The 17,077-nt window shown below is 36.5% G+C and overlaps 8 protein-coding genes across 8 annotated transcripts in view; 2 read left to right on the top strand and 6 right to left on the bottom strand.

Moving 5' to 3' along the window:
• Positions 1-2: 2 nt before the first annotated feature.
• LOC109582172 (uncharacterized) lies at positions 3-1,176 on the top strand. Its single transcript, XM_019996821.1, has 3 exons — positions 3-119; positions 163-457; positions 660-1,176. The coding sequence occupies exons 1-3, from the start codon at positions 58-60 to the stop codon at positions 987-989; spliced, it is 687 nt and encodes a 228-aa protein (XP_019852380.1). The 5' UTR covers positions 3-57; the 3' UTR covers positions 990-1,176.
• On the bottom strand, positions 1,065-3,436 carry LOC100637083 (40S ribosomal protein S8-like). Its single transcript, XM_003386765.3, has 7 exons — positions 3,392-3,436; positions 3,186-3,292; positions 2,980-3,079; positions 2,799-2,922; positions 2,524-2,590; positions 2,341-2,482; positions 1,065-1,297 (listed from the first exon to the last, which is right to left on the bottom strand). Exons 1-7 carry the CDS (start codon positions 3,393-3,395, stop codon positions 1,188-1,190), a joined length of 654 nt encoding a protein of 217 aa, XP_003386813.1. The 5' UTR covers positions 3,396-3,436; the 3' UTR covers positions 1,065-1,187.
• A 64-nt stretch (positions 3,437-3,500) lies between these two features.
• Positions 3,501-4,409, bottom strand: LOC109580145 (uncharacterized). The gene is made up of 6 exons (XM_019996830.1): positions 4,212-4,409; positions 4,086-4,161; positions 3,979-4,039; positions 3,795-3,919; positions 3,726-3,750; positions 3,501-3,668 (listed from the first exon to the last, which is right to left on the bottom strand). Exons 1-6 carry the CDS (start codon positions 4,321-4,323, stop codon positions 3,585-3,587), a joined length of 483 nt encoding a protein of 160 aa, XP_019852389.1. The 5' UTR covers positions 4,324-4,409; the 3' UTR covers positions 3,501-3,584.
• A 20-nt stretch (positions 4,410-4,429) lies between these two features.
• On the bottom strand, positions 4,430-5,458 carry LOC100638854 (uncharacterized). Its single transcript, XM_003386779.3, has 6 exons — positions 5,279-5,458; positions 5,074-5,149; positions 4,958-5,021; positions 4,782-4,906; positions 4,706-4,730; positions 4,430-4,648 (listed from the first exon to the last, which is right to left on the bottom strand). The coding sequence occupies exons 1-6, from the start codon at positions 5,388-5,390 to the stop codon at positions 4,577-4,579; spliced, it is 474 nt and encodes a 157-aa protein (XP_003386827.1). The 5' UTR covers positions 5,391-5,458; the 3' UTR covers positions 4,430-4,576.
• Positions 5,459-5,706: 248 nt separating this feature from the next.
• Positions 5,707-17,077, bottom strand: part of LOC100636955 (ATP-binding cassette sub-family A member 3-like) — a 14,097-nt gene continuing 2,726 nt past the window's right edge. Inside the window, exons 12-33 of the mRNA XM_019996826.1 lie at positions 16,587-16,733; positions 16,189-16,479; positions 15,773-15,891; positions 15,548-15,697; positions 15,348-15,434; positions 15,078-15,259; positions 14,921-15,017; positions 14,698-14,822; positions 14,252-14,374; positions 13,309-13,746; positions 10,660-10,925; positions 10,271-10,423; positions 9,916-9,986; positions 9,731-9,854; positions 8,935-9,564; positions 8,570-8,809; positions 7,263-8,449; positions 7,016-7,219; positions 6,748-6,921; positions 6,610-6,702; positions 5,962-6,553; positions 5,707-5,891 (exon numbers count right to left, since the gene is read on the bottom strand). Of these exons, the coding sequence (XP_019852385.1) occupies positions 5,820-5,891; positions 5,962-6,553; positions 6,610-6,702; positions 6,748-6,921; positions 7,016-7,219; positions 7,263-8,449; positions 8,570-8,809; positions 8,935-9,564; positions 9,731-9,854; positions 9,916-9,986; positions 10,271-10,423; positions 10,660-10,925; positions 13,309-13,746; positions 14,252-14,374; positions 14,698-14,822; positions 14,921-15,017; positions 15,078-15,259; positions 15,348-15,434; positions 15,548-15,697; positions 15,773-15,891; positions 16,189-16,479; positions 16,587-16,733 (5,565 nt within the window). The 3' untranslated portion in view covers positions 5,707-5,819. The remainder of the gene's footprint in view (positions 5,892-5,961; positions 6,554-6,609; positions 6,703-6,747; positions 6,922-7,015; positions 7,220-7,262; positions 8,450-8,569; positions 8,810-8,934; positions 9,565-9,730; positions 9,855-9,915; positions 9,987-10,270; positions 10,424-10,659; positions 10,926-13,308; positions 13,747-14,251; positions 14,375-14,697; positions 14,823-14,920; positions 15,018-15,077; positions 15,260-15,347; positions 15,435-15,547; positions 15,698-15,772; positions 15,892-16,188; positions 16,480-16,586; positions 16,734-17,077) is intronic.
• LOC109582178 (uncharacterized) lies at positions 11,058-11,714 on the bottom strand. The gene is made up of 2 exons (XM_019996829.1): positions 11,371-11,714; positions 11,058-11,273 (listed from the first exon to the last, which is right to left on the bottom strand). Exons 1-2 carry the CDS (start codon positions 11,681-11,683, stop codon positions 11,125-11,127), a joined length of 462 nt encoding a protein of 153 aa, XP_019852388.1. The 5' UTR covers positions 11,684-11,714; the 3' UTR covers positions 11,058-11,124.
• On the top strand, positions 11,800-12,537 carry LOC109582176 (uncharacterized). The gene is made up of 2 exons (XM_019996827.1): positions 11,800-12,206; positions 12,297-12,537. The coding sequence occupies exons 1-2, from the start codon at positions 11,813-11,815 to the stop codon at positions 12,446-12,448; spliced, it is 546 nt and encodes a 181-aa protein (XP_019852386.1). The 5' UTR covers positions 11,800-11,812; the 3' UTR covers positions 12,449-12,537.
• LOC109582177 (uncharacterized) lies at positions 12,493-13,099 on the bottom strand. Its single transcript, XM_019996828.1, has 2 exons — positions 12,770-13,099; positions 12,493-12,699 (listed from the first exon to the last, which is right to left on the bottom strand). Exons 1-2 carry the CDS (start codon positions 13,065-13,067, stop codon positions 12,533-12,535), a joined length of 465 nt encoding a protein of 154 aa, XP_019852387.1. The 5' UTR covers positions 13,068-13,099; the 3' UTR covers positions 12,493-12,532.

Here is a 17,077-nt window from a genome sequence, read left to right as displayed (position 1 = left end):
TATGTTGTTTGTACAAAAGGGTGGGGCTGGGTGAGTGCAGCAGCAATTTGTGTTAGAATGAAGAAACCTGAGCTGATCATAGCCGTATGCTGTCTGATACAAGGAGCAAGAGCTCAAAAGTAACTTATATTTACTGGAATCTCGTTATTGTATTCTTGACAGAACACTGAACGACGTTCTTGCTGATGAAGTAGGATTGATAATACTAGTACTAGCTGGTGTAGTAGTTTTTCTCATTTGCTGTACATGGCTGCTATTCACTATATGCATGTGTGACATAGCAGTGGCTGCACGCAAAGCAAGGCAAAGAGATAGAGAACTGGAAGAGTTTTATGCACCCACACCACTTCCACCACGAAGCAGCCAGAGACAAATGGAGAGTGTAGACTTTCACAATGCAGCTGGATTCATTCACTCGCAGTACAGGATTGAGGAACAAATAAGAAGAGAGAACCAGGTATTTCATAGATGCATGCATGGTTTGTACTATTAAAGATAGATGAGCATCAACTTTTGGATGCAGCTTTGTGGTCACTTTGATCTTCTGGCAGCTTCGTTGTATTGTGTACAAGACATTGTGCTAATAGTTACCAGAAAATCAAAGCAGCCACAAATTTGTAGCCAGGTGGATGCCCGTTAGATAATTAATTGTTTCACAGCAGAGACAAGGAGATGAAAGACAATGGAATCCTGCTCCTCCAGAAACGCAGCAAAGAATATTAAGCACATTTCAAAGTTTGACAGTATCAAATGAGCCGAAGCCATCTATGCCAAAACCAGGAGGAAGAAGCAGGATAGCAGGCTTGCACTATGCTTCTGAGGAGAGTGGAGAGGATGACAATGATTCCGATGATACCATAAACTCTAATAACATTATAGATATAATGAACATGCCTACCATACAGAATCACAATGATTCCGATGATACCATAGACTCTGATAACATTATAGATATAATGAACATGCCTACCATAAGGAATCAGTACTAATTAAAGTAGTCTTTTCCCACCATTATTATTATTATTATTATTAATTATGTGATATACTTCATAGTTACACCATTGTTGTCTAAAACTGTGCAAACAATGTTAACATTAATACATCAACTTGTTTACAAGGAAATTCTTTTATAATAACAATAATCAATAATGAGCATTATAAGGCAAGCGGAACAAAGTGTCATTCTCCTATTTCCCTTTCTTTGATTTAAGCTTCTTCAGGTAAAACTCTAATTCCTTTCCTTCCAATATGTACCCATCACATCTGCCACTCTGACCTGGCCTTGATGACACACAAGCTAAGTAAAAAAAAGAGAGACACACATTATATAATACTCTAATACTGCATGGCTGGAAATACTGGGCAGTGAATGACTATTGGGGAAGTTACAGCAGGAGTTCCGAGCTCAATTAATTTAAAATTTGATTGTCTCTCATAACTATTTTCAATGAAATACCCTGTACTATAGACCACCCAGAGTGAGAATTGCAAAAGCTATGAATTTCATTAATTTTATACACAGTATCCGCCCACGCGTCATAATTGGCTGCCATTTTGGTTGGCAAATTTGTTAAGGAAGTCAATGGAGGAACGAAGAAAATGCCTCACTTACCTGCTGTAGCTCTTTCAAAAGCTAAAAAGTGCTTGTTATAAGAAAGAATAGCTACCTTTAAGCTTATCCTGTGAAAGATTTGGTCAAATTCGCTCCAGAATTCTTAATACAGGTTTGATTTTATGTCGTCCCGTTTGCTTTCCATTGAAAGTTGCCAACCAAAATGGCGTCCGGAATTTATTTCATTGTAAACTACGCCTTACAACCGTAATAGTTTTCCCACGCAAGCAATTCTCACTTTGGGTGGTCTATAGTACAGCAATTTTTAATGGCATCAGCTCAAACCACACAAGTACATGTACATGCATCAAAATTAATTATAAAAATAAAGAATTCTCTTCTAGCAATTTTCATTGAAATTTGAAAGTCCCTACAGGGACTTTGGTCAGGTTTTGGAGCAACTTTTAAAATTCATAAAAAATCCAATTTTGATCAGAATCAACTCAAACTTTCAACACAATACAAGAGCATGTACATGCATCAGAAAAGATTAAAATTCTTCCCTAGCCATTTTTGGTATCCAGGGCCATGGCTTGGCCCAAATTTAAAGCACACTTAATAAAACCATAAAAATTGAATGTTATACACAGCAATGTAAAATCCACAATTTTGTTTCATTCTGTTTTCTGAGCATGACAGTGACTTAATTGTCAATAAACAAACAGCCAAAATTAACTCACTCCTTCCCAATTATTTTTACATTAATACATTACTTATTTTTTTCTTACCATATAGTCGACCAGTTAAAAATTGTTCCTCAACGTGTGGGTCTACTTTAGCATTAGGTCGTCTCTTGGCAATTTTCCTTTTTACGTGTTTCGATCGCTTCTGAGTCAAAACATCGCTCTCAGGATCTTTGGCTTCTTTGTCCTATAAGGGGTTATAATAGACCACACCCATTCCACGCCCACCTCTTTGTCCTTGTCTTTTCGTGATGTCTTCTTGCGACCAATAGGAAGAACATAGTAGGATTCATACCTTAAAAACAAAATAAAATATCTAAAAGTAACAAATAAGGCTACATTTACACAGCAACGCAAAACGCATCGTTTAACATGGTCTCGTTTCCATATCAAGATTCTATCAGGTTTTCATTCGTTTCTGTGTAAACAGAAGCATAAAACAGGCACAAAACTATACTGATTGCATCATTTTCGTTGCTGTGTAAATGTGGCCTAAAACTCACCATTGTCTAAAAGGAGTACTATCAATTTGAACTATGCAGTTCTTGACGAGGGTCTTTGTCCTTACCAGCTCATTGTTGCTAGCATTATACACTACATCTAAGATCCTAGTCTTACGAGTAGAGCCTGTCACAAATACCAGTATCATATATATATATATGCTCCACCCCTTTAATTATTTACCCTCAGATCCCCACGAAAAGTTTCCGCTGTCGAGTCTCAGAGCCCTAAACTTTTTGTTACCTCCTCTGGTTCTTACTGCACGCACACGCTTGGCTCCAATCTATAAATAGGTAATTTAAATAAAATAAATACCATATAATAATTAGGTATACTTAAATCTAAAAAGAATGTCATCACACACAAATTAGGAGACATTTGCCACTTGCCTTTGTATTAGCAGCAGGACGACCTATTTCAAACTTTCTTTTTTTTCTGATTGTTTTCTTCCTGCCGCCAGTTGCTCTCCTCTTATGCCAGCTATCCCTTGAAATACCTGCACAAAGAAAGAATTGGTATAATTAAAGCTCTTGGTTTTAGGTCTATATGAAGATTCGTGATGATTTCTACACTAACAATGTCTTCCATTACTTACCCATGGCGGTTCTTGTCAAAAGAGATCCACGTGACGTCTGAGCATGCGCATTGGGTCAATCTTCGCAAAAAAATTTTTTGCTGACTTGCTCGCAATGAAATTAATTATCTCGAGAGATATCACAAAAATTTTATGTAAAAAGTACAGAGCAGTTTAATAGCTATAGCATTATTGTTAGTTATTTTCTTCAGCATCAGTTTTCTGTGTCTGTGATCAAAATGTCAGCACACTGGTAAAACATAGCAGGAGCATTTGGGTTGTTTGTAGTGTATATAAGCTGCGTATAAAAATAAATAAAAGACCTATAGACGTAATGTTTATTTTCTAAACTTACCTGAAGGATAGCTTTTCCCTTGGCACTACAAAAAGAAATGATTTTGAATAGCAATTTATTTTGTCTTACGCATCAGAAGGGATCATGATAGTAACAGCTTTGAAATCAAGTGTCTTGAAATCACTGGAATCAGCAAACCTACCAACAGATTTACCACTAGAGCCACCAGCCCACAGGAATAGCTCCCAGCTTCCCTATAATCATAATAAAATCAATGATAATGCCCCAATAATGTCTGCAATCTAAGTCTTACTGGATTCTGAGAGTAGAAGTGGTCAAGATTTTTAATTACAACAACTGTAGCATTCCCTGGACTGTATGAGTGTATACAGTAAAAGTGGGAGATTATCATTATCTTACGTAAAAGAAACTTTTGGATCTTCAGCTTTAGCATCACCACAAGGAGGGTCCTTGATTACCAGACAAGCATCAACGCCTATTAAAATCAAGTATGTGATTCCACACTACCAGTATACAGTTGCTAACCTGACTTAGTCAAAATGTCATCTGGAATTGGGCCACGTTGCTCAGGAAACAACATGCATGCATGAGCATTTGCATAAGCAAAAAGACAAGCAAGAACAATAAAGAACTTCATTTTAAATGACTGCTGAAAATGCAAACTGAAAACAGCTATGTCAGCATAACTGTTAACATTGACCCTGCATTGACCTTTACAACATTATGCATGCATGCTTAATTCATTGCTATATTATTAAGAATTCCTAAAAACACGGTTTATTTAAAGCTATATTATTGTTAAAATCAAATAGCAGCCTAAAATCAAAGGACAAAAGTATCAAAAAGTATTCTATAAGCAGCAAGTTAGTTCTTCAGCCTTCTCAGTATGATCAATTGATCATGACGTCAGCACACTGGTAAAACATAGCAGGAGCATTGGGGTTGTTGGTAGTGTAGATAAGCTGTGTATAAAAAAATAATAATAATACCTATTTTTAATAATATTATTCTGAATTTACCTGAAGGATAGCTTTTCCCTTGCCACTAAAATATATATAAATGGATAATGACAATAATTTATTTCAGTTGTCTTACGCATCAGAGGGGATCATGACAGTAACAGCTTTGTTATCAAGTGTCTTGAAATCACTGGAATCAGCAAACTTAGCTACAGATTTACCACTAGAGCCACCATCCCACAAGAATACCTCCCAGCTTCCCTATAATTATAACAATATGATCAACGAATGTCATGCTTGAAGAAAGTGTACTGGATTCTGAGAGTAGAAGTGGTCAAGATTTTTCTGTATATCAACTGTAGCATTATTACCTGCACTGTATAGGAAGAATGAGTGCTTACGTACTATATGCAATAGTATCGTCTTACGTAAAGGAAACCTTTGGGTCTTCAGCTTCAGCACCACCACAAGGAGGGTCCTTAATAACCAGGCAAGTATCGGCACCTATAATAAAAAGCATTAAAAATCAACTATTAATATAGTCTTGTTCCCCAGACCCTCCCAGCTACAGTCATTCCCATTTGGTATATAAATCCTAAAATGGGCCTGCATCATAGATATGCCTACACTAACCTGATTTTACTAGAATATCATTTGGTATTGGGCCACGCTGGGCTGGAAACAACATGCAAGCGTGAGCGTTGGCATAAGCAAAAAGACAAACGAGGACAATGAAAGACTTCATCTTGAACAGTTGCTGTCGAGAGTAAGAGAAGAGACAATCTTATGTAACAAAAATGACTGCTTCGCAAGTTCGCAGGTTCCTGTTCACGTGACATGTATTATTAGTATGGTGGGAGTCACGTGATTGACGAGTTTGCAACTTTTGCATGTTTGCAGGGCTGCAATCAGGGCTTGAATCAGTGCTGAGTGCTGACCTTCAAACATTATTCATAAGGCCATGTGTGGCTCAATTTTTGCTGTGGTGATTTATGAATGTCATTGCTAACACAATGGATAAAGCCAGCAAGAATATATAAATTCTATACATTTTAAATGTATTAAAACACGACTGTGCCAGTCTGCCAGACTTTAAAAATATCTTCAAATTATTTATATAATCATTATGAGCAACAAACTATACAATAACAATACAATAAATATTAAATAGTCATTACATTTCTTCTTTTGTCTGTTTCTTTTTCATTTCTTGCTCTTCTTGCTCTCGAATAAAATGACTATAAACCTGGCACAAAAAAGAGGTAGAGAAGGAGTGCATTAACAATTTAACATACATGCACGTGTCAGAAGCTTACTTGTTCTAATGTTGACTGACTGACACTATAGCTAGTTATATGACAGCTTGGATCAGACTTTAGTAACTGAATTAATTGGAATATTTCTGACAATGGGACATCATATTTTGGTAGCTTATAAGTGACTTCATCTTTCTCTGCACTTATTAATGTGATGTCCTCTTTTCCACGGAAATATTGCCTTATTTTTAAACAGACATGTCGCAAGTAAGGATTATCTGAAATCTCTTCATCAGGAGATTCATCTACAGCTCCATCAGTTCCTTCTCTTTGTGCAGTTGGTGCCCCCTGAAATGGAAGAAACTCCCTTGCTACTTTTCCAATGCTTTTGAGTCGAGAGTAGGTCCTTATTGTTGGTCTTCTTGGCTGATGGAGAGGAGCCTGTGATACTATGGACAACCTTCGATTAAGATTTTGAGGTTGAGGAAAAGCTCTTCTTAGAGGCATTGGAGACGGTTGAGGAACTTGAAGGAAATGGTTATTAATTACAGTGGTGCTCTCTTCCATTGAATACTCATCCTCATCCTGTTCCAATTCACTAGCTGCACAGTGCTCAACACGAATAGTTAGCTTAGTACTATTATCACCATACCTTGAAAATAATAGTAATAATAGTAATAATGATGATGATACTATTTTATAGCTCACTTGCTCCTCAGTTTTTCTGTAGAGCCGATAACTCTAAACTCTCCATTGATCATTATACCAATTCTGTTGCATAGAGACTCGCACTCACTCATACTAAAAATGATAAAAATAATAAGGCCGTAACAAGTCGATATTTACCTATGAGATGAGAATATAACTGTCTTATTTTCTTCTTTAATTATTCGGCTCAGAGTATTAATAAAGTCCCGTTTAGTTTTAATGTCCATTCCGGAGGTTGGCTCATCCAGCAGTATGACAGGAGGGTTCCCAAGCAAGGCTATTGCTGTGCTTAGCTTACGTCTGTTTCCACCACTGCAAAAAATGATTAAAAAATAATATAAATGAGTTTAAACACATCCTATACTATGAATAATTTGAATAAGTAAGCTTTATTAGTTTAAATTACCTATATTTCCAGCATTGTTTGTCAGCATGATCTCTCAACCCTATTTTATCAATTAGTGACGAAACTTCATCTTTTATCCTCTTTTCTTCTATTCCTCTCAATCTGGCAAACAAAGTCAAGGTTTCTCTACCAGTCAGTGTCTCTATGAGTGCATCAAATTGAGGACAGTAGCCAATTTTCCTCTGTACTGCACGAAGCTGTGTCCTATGGAAAAAGATAAAAGAAGAGAGTGGTTAATTTTATGTACCTTATATCATAGCCAGCTATGAGTGCCGTCCCAGTAGTTGCTGATATTTCTCCACACAACATTTTAAAAGTAGTAGATTTCCCTGCTCCGTTATATCCCAGTAGACCAAAGCACTGTCTCTCATACAGGGCAATGTTCATGTCTTGGACTGCAGCTTCTCTCAGCGGCTCGAACTTCCAAGCACTTTTGACTTGATCCAAAAAGCTATTGTTGTAATATTTCGATAAGCGTCCAATGGCTACTGTGCAATCTTTAGGGACTTCGCCTCTCTGCAATAAATTGTTAACAAATACCTTCTCTTTCTTGACAGAGTCATCCTCATTGACTTTGCCTCTGCTCTTAGGCGGTTGGACAGCATCACTAATTCCTCTCCAGGCACTGCCATCAAGGAGAGGCCCAGAAGGAAACCGTTGACTTAATGCGAGTGAGCTCCCTCCAACTCTCTCTGCATCTCTTCTCCAGATAGACATATTTCTCTGGAGTTCTCGACTTTTAAGTAATCTCCTGTTTTCCTCAACTGCTTTCTCCACCATCTTCTGAGATGTGACCCCTCTTCTCTTCAGTATATACTGCTTGATCTGATTGTAATGGTCGACCAATAAAGTTAGAGAAAAATAGAGGATTCCCTCAACAAAAAAATACACTAATACAGCGCCAACCCCTGGCCTTGAAAATCGAAATGGATTGTCGGTATATCTTGCTTCACTCTGAGCGCATATGATGTAAGCAGTGCTGGAAGAAGTGCATACGCTCCTCACAACAGAATTAGTGTACAAGTCACTTAGAGACGTAGCTAGCCCATAGCTGGGATTAATGAGGAATATATAATGGAGAATGTCTTCGGTGTCTCTGTAGCCAGATAGAGGCCCAATGACATATGTAATGGACATTGAGGAAAATGAAAGAATGAATAGTATCAGAAATAACGAAGTGTAAGCCGTGTATATATCTTTGAAAGGAAGCGAGAGGAGGTAAATCGCTGGAATCTGGGCCCAACACACCATTACAAAAATACTAGCTACAGCAGCTAGAGTGTAACCAGAATATTGCTCGACCCATATCTGCCCGACAGCAAAAATAACAATAGTGAAAGATACAGGCAAGAGACAAGTGATGAGATCCCAGGTAAAGTTAGCAAGCCAGTAAGCAGACAACCTTAAGCCGGATGACAATTGTAAGTGCTTAGCCTAAAAACAGGACAAGTAAAAAGTAAAAAGGTTAACAATAATAAGCAAATACATTGACAATAGCATCAATCAATATTCTTCTCCTTTATAAGGACATGAATGCATTTATTTATTTCATACCATTGATGACTTCTCTTGTACAATAAAGAGAGACATGCTAGCTAGGAGGAAGCAGTATCCAAACATTGACAAAATACCGACAGCAAAAGTAATGATGTCAATGGAAGCAGTGTCCAGTGTACTAGAGGGATGACGGGGGAGTGGATGGTTGTGTACATTAATGGACTTATTGCCATATCCAGAGGAATGGAGGTAGAGATTGTGGAGAGTGTTAAGAAGAGAAGGAGAAAGATGATAAGCCTAAGATAAAAAAAATAACAAAAATATTATTATAAATACTTGCAAAAAAGGTGTTGAGACAAAACATACAGCAATCAATTACTTTAGCATTAATAGGTCTGTTTTATAATTATATTCGTTATTACCTGGTTGTTATACCACAGCGTAATGACAGGTTCATAATTCTCCTCATCTTTCCAAGTATTACAATGACCATACTGTGAGCTAATGCTACTAGAGACACTGCAATCAGAGCAGCTAATGTCAACACAGACAGTCGACAAAGGATTATTGTTAATAGTTATACAACCACTGCTATTCAAACCGTTGATGATACTTATGCAATCAGTGGCCTGTAATAACGGTGATCCACCAGTAGCTGGATACATCTCGCATATATCATTATCAGTATTATTGTCAATGCTAAGAGAAGATTGCTGTATGGTATATTCCAATATCTGGCTGAAATCAGACTGTAATGTTATGCCAAGGAAAGTCTCATTGTCACTACAAAAGTAAGGAATGGAGAGGATATTAGAGCAGTTTTGACGGAGAGGAACCGAATTTAAAAATTCAACTTTCTTTAAAGAACTCGTACAAACTCCTTCGGTTTCCTCACACCCACAAACTGAGTGAGTGGGTGCACGAGATGAAACGGTGAATCCTCCAAGTACAGTTCTATAAAAGGAGGGGTCAGAGTCCTGGAGTGACAGAAGGTGCTCTGCTACAAATGTATTGATGTCATCAAGTGGGCCAACAGGATCAGAATAATCTTCCTATAATAGTAGTGATAATAATAATAATAATAATAATAATAACAATAATAAGGAAATTAATTTTGTTGCATGTTTTCACATTATTATTAACCATTACTATGAATATCAATGATATATAACTATAAGTTATAATAAATGAGTGCATTTAAATGTATTATTATGATACCAGTGATACTTTAGGAGGTACAGGGCAGTATTCTGATGCTGGGGTGTACGGGTAGTTACTGTCTATTATTTGATATCTTGGATTAGTGCAGGATGGAAGTCGATTCCTTGTAGCATTGCAACAGCTATTAAAGGGATAATAATTAACATAATTTTAACATTATAAATTAATTAATTGACGCTAACTTTAAGCATCGGTCAAGACATTGTGAATACCCAAAATCCTCCACATCTCTACATACAGACATTAATTCATCCTAAAAATATAATGGTATCAATGACAAAATTAAAAAGTTCAAATTGCAAAATTTAAGTTTCCTCAGAAATTCCTCAAAAATAGGCAGGAGAAAAATTTTTTGCTTTTATGTATTTTTCTGATATGTATACATGTACTTAAGTTGTGTAGAAAGTTTGAGCTTATTTTGGTCATAATTGGATTGTTTATGAAATAATTGTTAAAGTTGGTCCAAAATCGGGCCAAAGACCATTAAAATTAAGCATACAAATCATAATTAAAATTCTATTACATAAAATTCCTCACCTTATCCAAAGTTGCACAATATTTGTCTAATATTTGATAATGATATGAGCAGCACCGACTGGCATTTCTGTTGTCATTAGTATTCTCCTTGATATTAATAATCTGACGTGTATAGTTCAACACATCAGTTGTACCAAATTTACCCAAAAGATCCTATGAATAAAATGAGAAAAAATAATTAATATAAAAATAATATTATGTATTTTAGTCATTCCAAATTAGCTCTTTTTTGCGGGGAAGACAAATTTACAGTTATGTTGGGATTTCGGTATCATCTCCATCATAAAAGTGAGCCAGCTCAATGTGCTTAACTCAGTCTTGACCATATAAGGTCGTTCATTCTTAATAGATTATTTTTGGTATTAAAATTACATGTATGTAGTTCCTACCTCAAATGGCAAGGACTGGTTCACAAATGCTGCATGAAAGATTGTTCTATTATCAGTCAGTGATGCCTTCTCTAGCGTCAAATGAAAGCTTCTGTCGCTGTGATACTGGGACACAAGAGTTTCAGAAATGACCAAACTGCATATGATTATAAAAAGTGGCAAGAGCTGACACACGGCTCCTATATAAAACCGCTTGAAGTGAATGGCCCGTTTAGTGAGGATTGCACGATACTGCTGTAGCCACTTTCCGGTTGCATGATTAAAACCTGTGAATAAAACAATGTAATTATTACGAGACCTATTAGGCTGTTACTAAAAATAGTAACAAAACATTGATTAATTGCTATGTTGCTTAGTACCCGCCTACGCAAGCACGGGAAGTCGAATTATACTTTTAGTTGCTATTTTAAAGTTATATTTATTGAGATCAAGATATAATAATAATAATCATGTAATATATTTATTTTAAAGTTCAGAATGTCTTTTATTGCAAAGTCTTGGATCATCTCCATTGATTTCTATAGTCCTCTTTAAAACGAGAGGTGTCCCCTTGCAAATTGTTGTAACTCTGTCAGCTTGAATCTCTTTACTACTGCATCCATGACCACCATAGCCTGAAGAGATAAATTAAGAGTCTATAATATTATGCCTCCTTTTCTTCACTTACATCTATTTTATATCTTCCCCTCTCTCTTTCTTTCTCTCTCTTACCTTTCACATAGCTTGCTAGCTCAGAGTAAAAGTTTGCCCTAGCAATTGAGGTCTCATTAAAGCCAGGACAGATGTTGGGCTTTCCAAAATAAGCACAAGAGTAAGTGAGTCTTTTATGGGTGCCAGGGCAAGAGCACTGAACACGGAAACCAACAATCCCATCTTCATCAAAATGCATCACGTTGTATTTACAGTCTGAGCCGGCCTTCATGTTAAAGACACCAGTGTAATCATCATCACCATCAGAGAGGACAAGGGAACCAAAAGAGAGGAATAGTATGAAAAGGCTAAGAGTAGTAAAGCTTGACTCCATTGCTCAATGAACGTGCCCACTTTTAGTTAGACTGATATGATAATCAGTAGATTGACATGTGATAAGGTGCACAATGTGATGATGATGTGTAGCAGTTCTAGTGGACTATGAATATTCAATCCTTTATTCATGATTGCACATTTCCACCCAAGCTCTTTTCCACCCATTTCCATCCCCATCTCTATCACTCACACTATGAAGGCCTGGTTGATCCTAGTTCTCTTTATATCCAGTGCTCTATCACAAGGCCATGAAGAGTACGACGAGGAAAATATTGAGTTTCATGCACAAGATCCAGAAGAGTCAATAGAGTTCAAGACACCGAGTGGATCGGTCTGTCATTATGTTGAGGCACACGACCATCAGTCAATAGCAGCACTCTTCATTGATTGTGAGTGCAAGACAATGGACAGACACACACAAAAATACGGCTGCCTCTACAGTGGAAACCCAGAACATAACTGCTTTGATGTCCAAGTCAATAGGGAAAAATTCTTTAAGGAGATTATAACAATTTTTGAAAGTAAGACAAATCAGTCGTTAACTGAGCAAGAGAGATAAGAATAGTTTCTAATGCCACGTGACGTGTTGATGAGTTTTATTGATATTGCAGGGGATCAAGTAGAGGCCTGCTCAGTACTAGAATTTGATGCTGCAAACTACACAAGAACATGTACAGCTGGAGTGGGGCCAGTCATAATGAAAAGAAGAGTACTTGATGGGATTGATCCATCAGGCTGCAACAAAAAACATGAAGAACTATAAAAAACATTATATCTTGATATTATTATCTTATTTTTCATAAATAATAATAATATAAGCATCTTTGAAGTATAGTTCCTAGTAATCTCAAAGTTCTCTCCTTTTTCTACTTCCCTCGTTGCTGCATCTCTTTGGATCACCATTTCTTCCTTTACCAGCTTCTCTCCTTGTCAGTAGGTGAGTTGACATGTTACTGCATATTTTTGTAACCTTGCTCACATCAACTGAGTCTGCTAAACAAGCATGAGATCTCTCTAAAAATAAAAAAAGACGACAATAATTTAAATAAAAAAACGACGTTAAATATCTACCGTTTCTCCTCACCTTTGAAGTAGTTTGCAATTTGATGAAAGAACCTCGGGGCTCCTCCAGTTTTATCGAAATACTCGCAGTCGTGAGGATTCCCTTCATACTCACAAGAATATTCAAAAAATTTTCCATCAGTTGCAGACTTGCACGAGCACTCCAACAGGAATGCAACACTGGTAGGATTGTGATTCACTTCTTTCCATTCGCAGTTTGAGCCTTGGTCTGTCGTGAATTTCCCCTCAAAAACTCCCTCACATGATGGGGAGAGGGAGAGCAGAGACAAAGAAAAGGCAAGGACAATTAAAGATAGCATGTCCTCTTCTACTAACAGCAAGAATCAAAGTAGCACCCACTTTTATGAGAATAATGCAGACTGTACTAGGGCGTGACAATTTAGCACGTGAATATAGTTAACGCAAAATGTATACCTGCTTATAATTATACTGTTCTTTATAGTATGTATATGCGTACATAAAATTCACATATTATAATAATAACAATAGATAGTGTTAATGTAAAATACTTACATGTACATGTACACATAATTAACTTACGAGTTAAGCAACCCTTTACACTCCGAATGAAAGGCCTCACTATCCCTTTCCTTTCTGTCTCAATGTCACTCTCTTCCTCCACAGGTAAGTTGAGATCTTGGATTATACTTGGTCTTATAATGGATCCCGTGCTTATATTACTTATGGAGGATGCACGACTTCTACTTATAAGAGGTACAGGAGTCCGTTCACCACCAGCCAACTCCATTACTCGTTTATTCCTTGGTCTATCAGCAGGAACCGGTATAAAAAGAACGACTGCTCCATCTACCATTTCTTCTCCTTTTTTTCCCTCCTCCTCCTCTTCTTCCTCCTCCTCCTCCTTTAACACTTCCATACCAGCAATAGGAGGAGACCTAACATCTGATCTACGGTGTACAGCTAGCTGACTGGTTGATATTCTACTCTGATCCAATGCTGGGAATCCAGCAGGTTGATCTAGAGAAAGAGACCCATATTTAATTGAAGGATGCTTTAAAAAAAATATACTAACATTAAGCTAAAAATCACTCATAAACTCCGAAATTTGTCCCCAGAATCGGCTCGAAATTTTTACACAGCATAAATACATCAACATGCTTTTTTCTCAAAATCTGCTAGTTTTGAAAAAGTGCTCATAACTCTAGAATTTGAGCTCAGAATCACCTCAAGCTTTTTACACAGCATAAGGACATCAATATGCATCAAAAAATGTAATAAAAATTGGGGGTGATTTCGGAACCATTTTTTTGAAAAAACCATGGGCTATAGTCCATGCTTTTTTCTCAAAATCTGCTAGTTTAGAAAGAGTGCTCATAACTCTAGAATGTGAACTCGGAATCAGCTCAAACTTTCTACACAGCATAAATACATCAATATGCATCAGAAAATGTAATAAAAAATTTGGAGTGATTTCATAGTCAACCTTTCAAAAACTGCCTCATTAAACAAAACACTCGATTACCTAAAGTAGTGGACATGTCCTGCTCTTCTAGCCAACTGTCATTATCATCACATTCAACAGGAGGAGGAGGGAAATAGTTAGAAGCACCAGACTGGGAGAAACCATCACTATACGGAGTAGTACCTAAAAAATGATAAATAATAGCACCCAACATGTACATGAATTAGAGTGCATGCTCTTAAAAAACAATACTAATAGCATAATACTGTATAGCGGGAAATTTTGGAGGGGATTAAATTTGGAGAATTTGGCATTTGATAGCCATTCGCCAAAATAAAACCCACCATTTGAGCCATTATACACATTACACATGCTCAATGGCACATGGCCACAAATTTACCAAATTGAAATCCGTTAACCACCAAAATTTAGTAATATTTCACCAAATTTAGCCCCTCCAATATTTCCCACTATATGGTATATTTAGTCCTTAGTAGGTGGAGTACCTTGGAATGCCCAGGTATTCAAGTCAATGCTGTTTAGTGACTGGCTCAAAGGAAGTATTGGGGGATGACCTGGAACTACTCTGGACCGTGAATACGTTGTTGACAACAACCGAACTTGAGCATTCCTTAAAAAAATAATATAGTTTAATGAAAATAAATAATTAATATACACACAGTTTAAATATAATACTGAATAATAACAGTTATAATATCTAGGTAGTACCATGATTTGTTCTCTCCCTGTCCAACTTTGATAAAGACGTCCTCCATTTTATTCTCTTGTATGCTAAAACTGACTATACCCAACTCTGTCCCAAATCCTCCAAAGAAAAAGACAAAAAATAAAGTCATGACATTTACATACTATATGATCATTTTACTTTCTAATTCGGTGAAAAGGTCTGCAAATTTTCCAATTTTATCAAGTGGTAGGAGACACTGAGTTTCAGCCCCTATTGTGACAGGTTCAGATCCCCTTATGTGTCGCTTAATGAGCTCATCCACTTGAGCTCGTGGTGCCCTTTCATTTAATGCAATCCTCAAATTATAACCAACACCATACCTGTAATGATAATATACATTGTAATTCATTGTTAACATACAGTAATCCAATGTCACTATTCATATAGCAATGGATATCTTTGACAAACCTTTTCTTGAGCCAAGCAGGGCTGCCACTACAAGCTAGCTTCCCTTCAACCATAATGGCTAGTCTAGTGGCCTTTTCAGTGTCATCACTTAGAGAGAGAGAGAGATGGGGAGAGAGAGAGAGAGAGGAAAAAGAGAAAGAAAAAGGGAGAAGGAAAAAGAAAGAGGGAGTAGCAATAAGCAATCATACAGTATGCCTTACAGTGAATGAGTTGATATTAATATTGTTTTGTTTTGCTCTTTTTTCTGTTCCAATATCTGCCACGTCAACAAGCGACTGTTATGGTCCATACCACTTGTTGGCTCATCTAATATCAGTATATCAGGATCACCCACCAATGCTATAGCAAGACTGAAATGAAAAATACAATAAAGAGAGAGAGAGAGAGATGAAGAATAAAAGAAGTAAGAACATAATTTCTCTAACCATAGTTTCCTCTTATATCCACCGGAGAGTTCATTTGCTTTGTAATCTTTTCTAGCCTCCAGGTGAAGATCTGAAATTATCGAGGACACAGCTTTCTTAATAGAAGAACCAGGAACACCCTTTAAAAAATTATACACATAAAATAAATAAATTTATTAAACTTTATATACATATACCGTATAGTGCAAAATTTTTAAGGGCTGTAAATTTCACGGAGTTTACAATTTTTTTAAATTCACAAAAATTATTCCCGTGAAAATGAAATTATCACAGTACAAGATGACTACTAGATGGCATACAATGTAAATATGTGAAAATTAAATCTGCAACTAAATTTGGCAAATCTGTGAAATTTACAGCTCTTGCAAATTTTGTGCTATAAACATCATATATTATACACATAAGCTCTACTATACCCTTAGTCTTGCAAAGAAGTAGAGATGCTCTGATACAGTGAGTCTATCAAAGAGTACATTATGCTGAGGGCATATCCCGAGGTTTCTTCTTATAAGATCGATATCATTCACAATACTGAGTCCTTTGATATAAGCTGATCCACTGTTTGGTGGGAATAGACCGGTGAGTATGGACATTGTGGTGGTCTTTCCTGCTCCATTGTGACCCAGTAGTGCAGTTATCTGACCTTTGTAGACTTTGAAGTATAAATTATCAACAGCAGTGATCTCAGTCCTTGAATATTCCTTTGCCTAAAAATAATGATGATTATGATGATGAACAATAATAAAATATAATACCCTGATACTAATTATGAATTAATTTTATTAAATATGATTAATATTTTTAATTAATTTACTTTAAATTTTTTCACAAGTCCCTTGATATCAATCCCAGCTTCAAGGTCAGATATTTCTTCATGTGTAGAGCTACCATCATTAGAACCATCAGCCTTGCCTTCCACATCCTCCTCAAGCTGACTATGCTGGCTAGGACATACAGAACCCTAAAAAGAAGCAGCAGTAAGTCATTATTATTATTATTATTATTATTATTATTATTATTATTATTATTATATTCTCTTTCTCTATCTCAATAATTAAAGTGACAATGACATTAAAAATAACTTACCGTATAGCGGAAAATTTTGGAGGAGCTAAAATTTGGCAAATTGCTAAACTTTGGTGATTGGTGGATTTTTAATTTTGGCAAATTTGTGGCCACGTGTCATTGAGCATGCGCATAATGGCTCAAAATGGTGAATTTTTATTTTGGCAAATGACTGTCAAAACGCCAAATTCAATCCCCTCCAAAATTTCCCGCTATACAGTAATGTACATGCCCTAGCTC

This window comes from Amphimedon queenslandica, unplaced genomic scaffold, assembly GCF_000090795.2.
Source record: "Amphimedon queenslandica unplaced genomic scaffold, v1.1 AMPQUscaffold_13398, whole genome shotgun sequence".
NCBI lineage: Eukaryota > Metazoa > Porifera > Demospongiae > Haplosclerida > Niphatidae > Amphimedon > Amphimedon queenslandica.
Note: the sequence above shows the minus strand (reverse complement) of the source record. Positions and strands in the feature narration are given on the sequence as shown.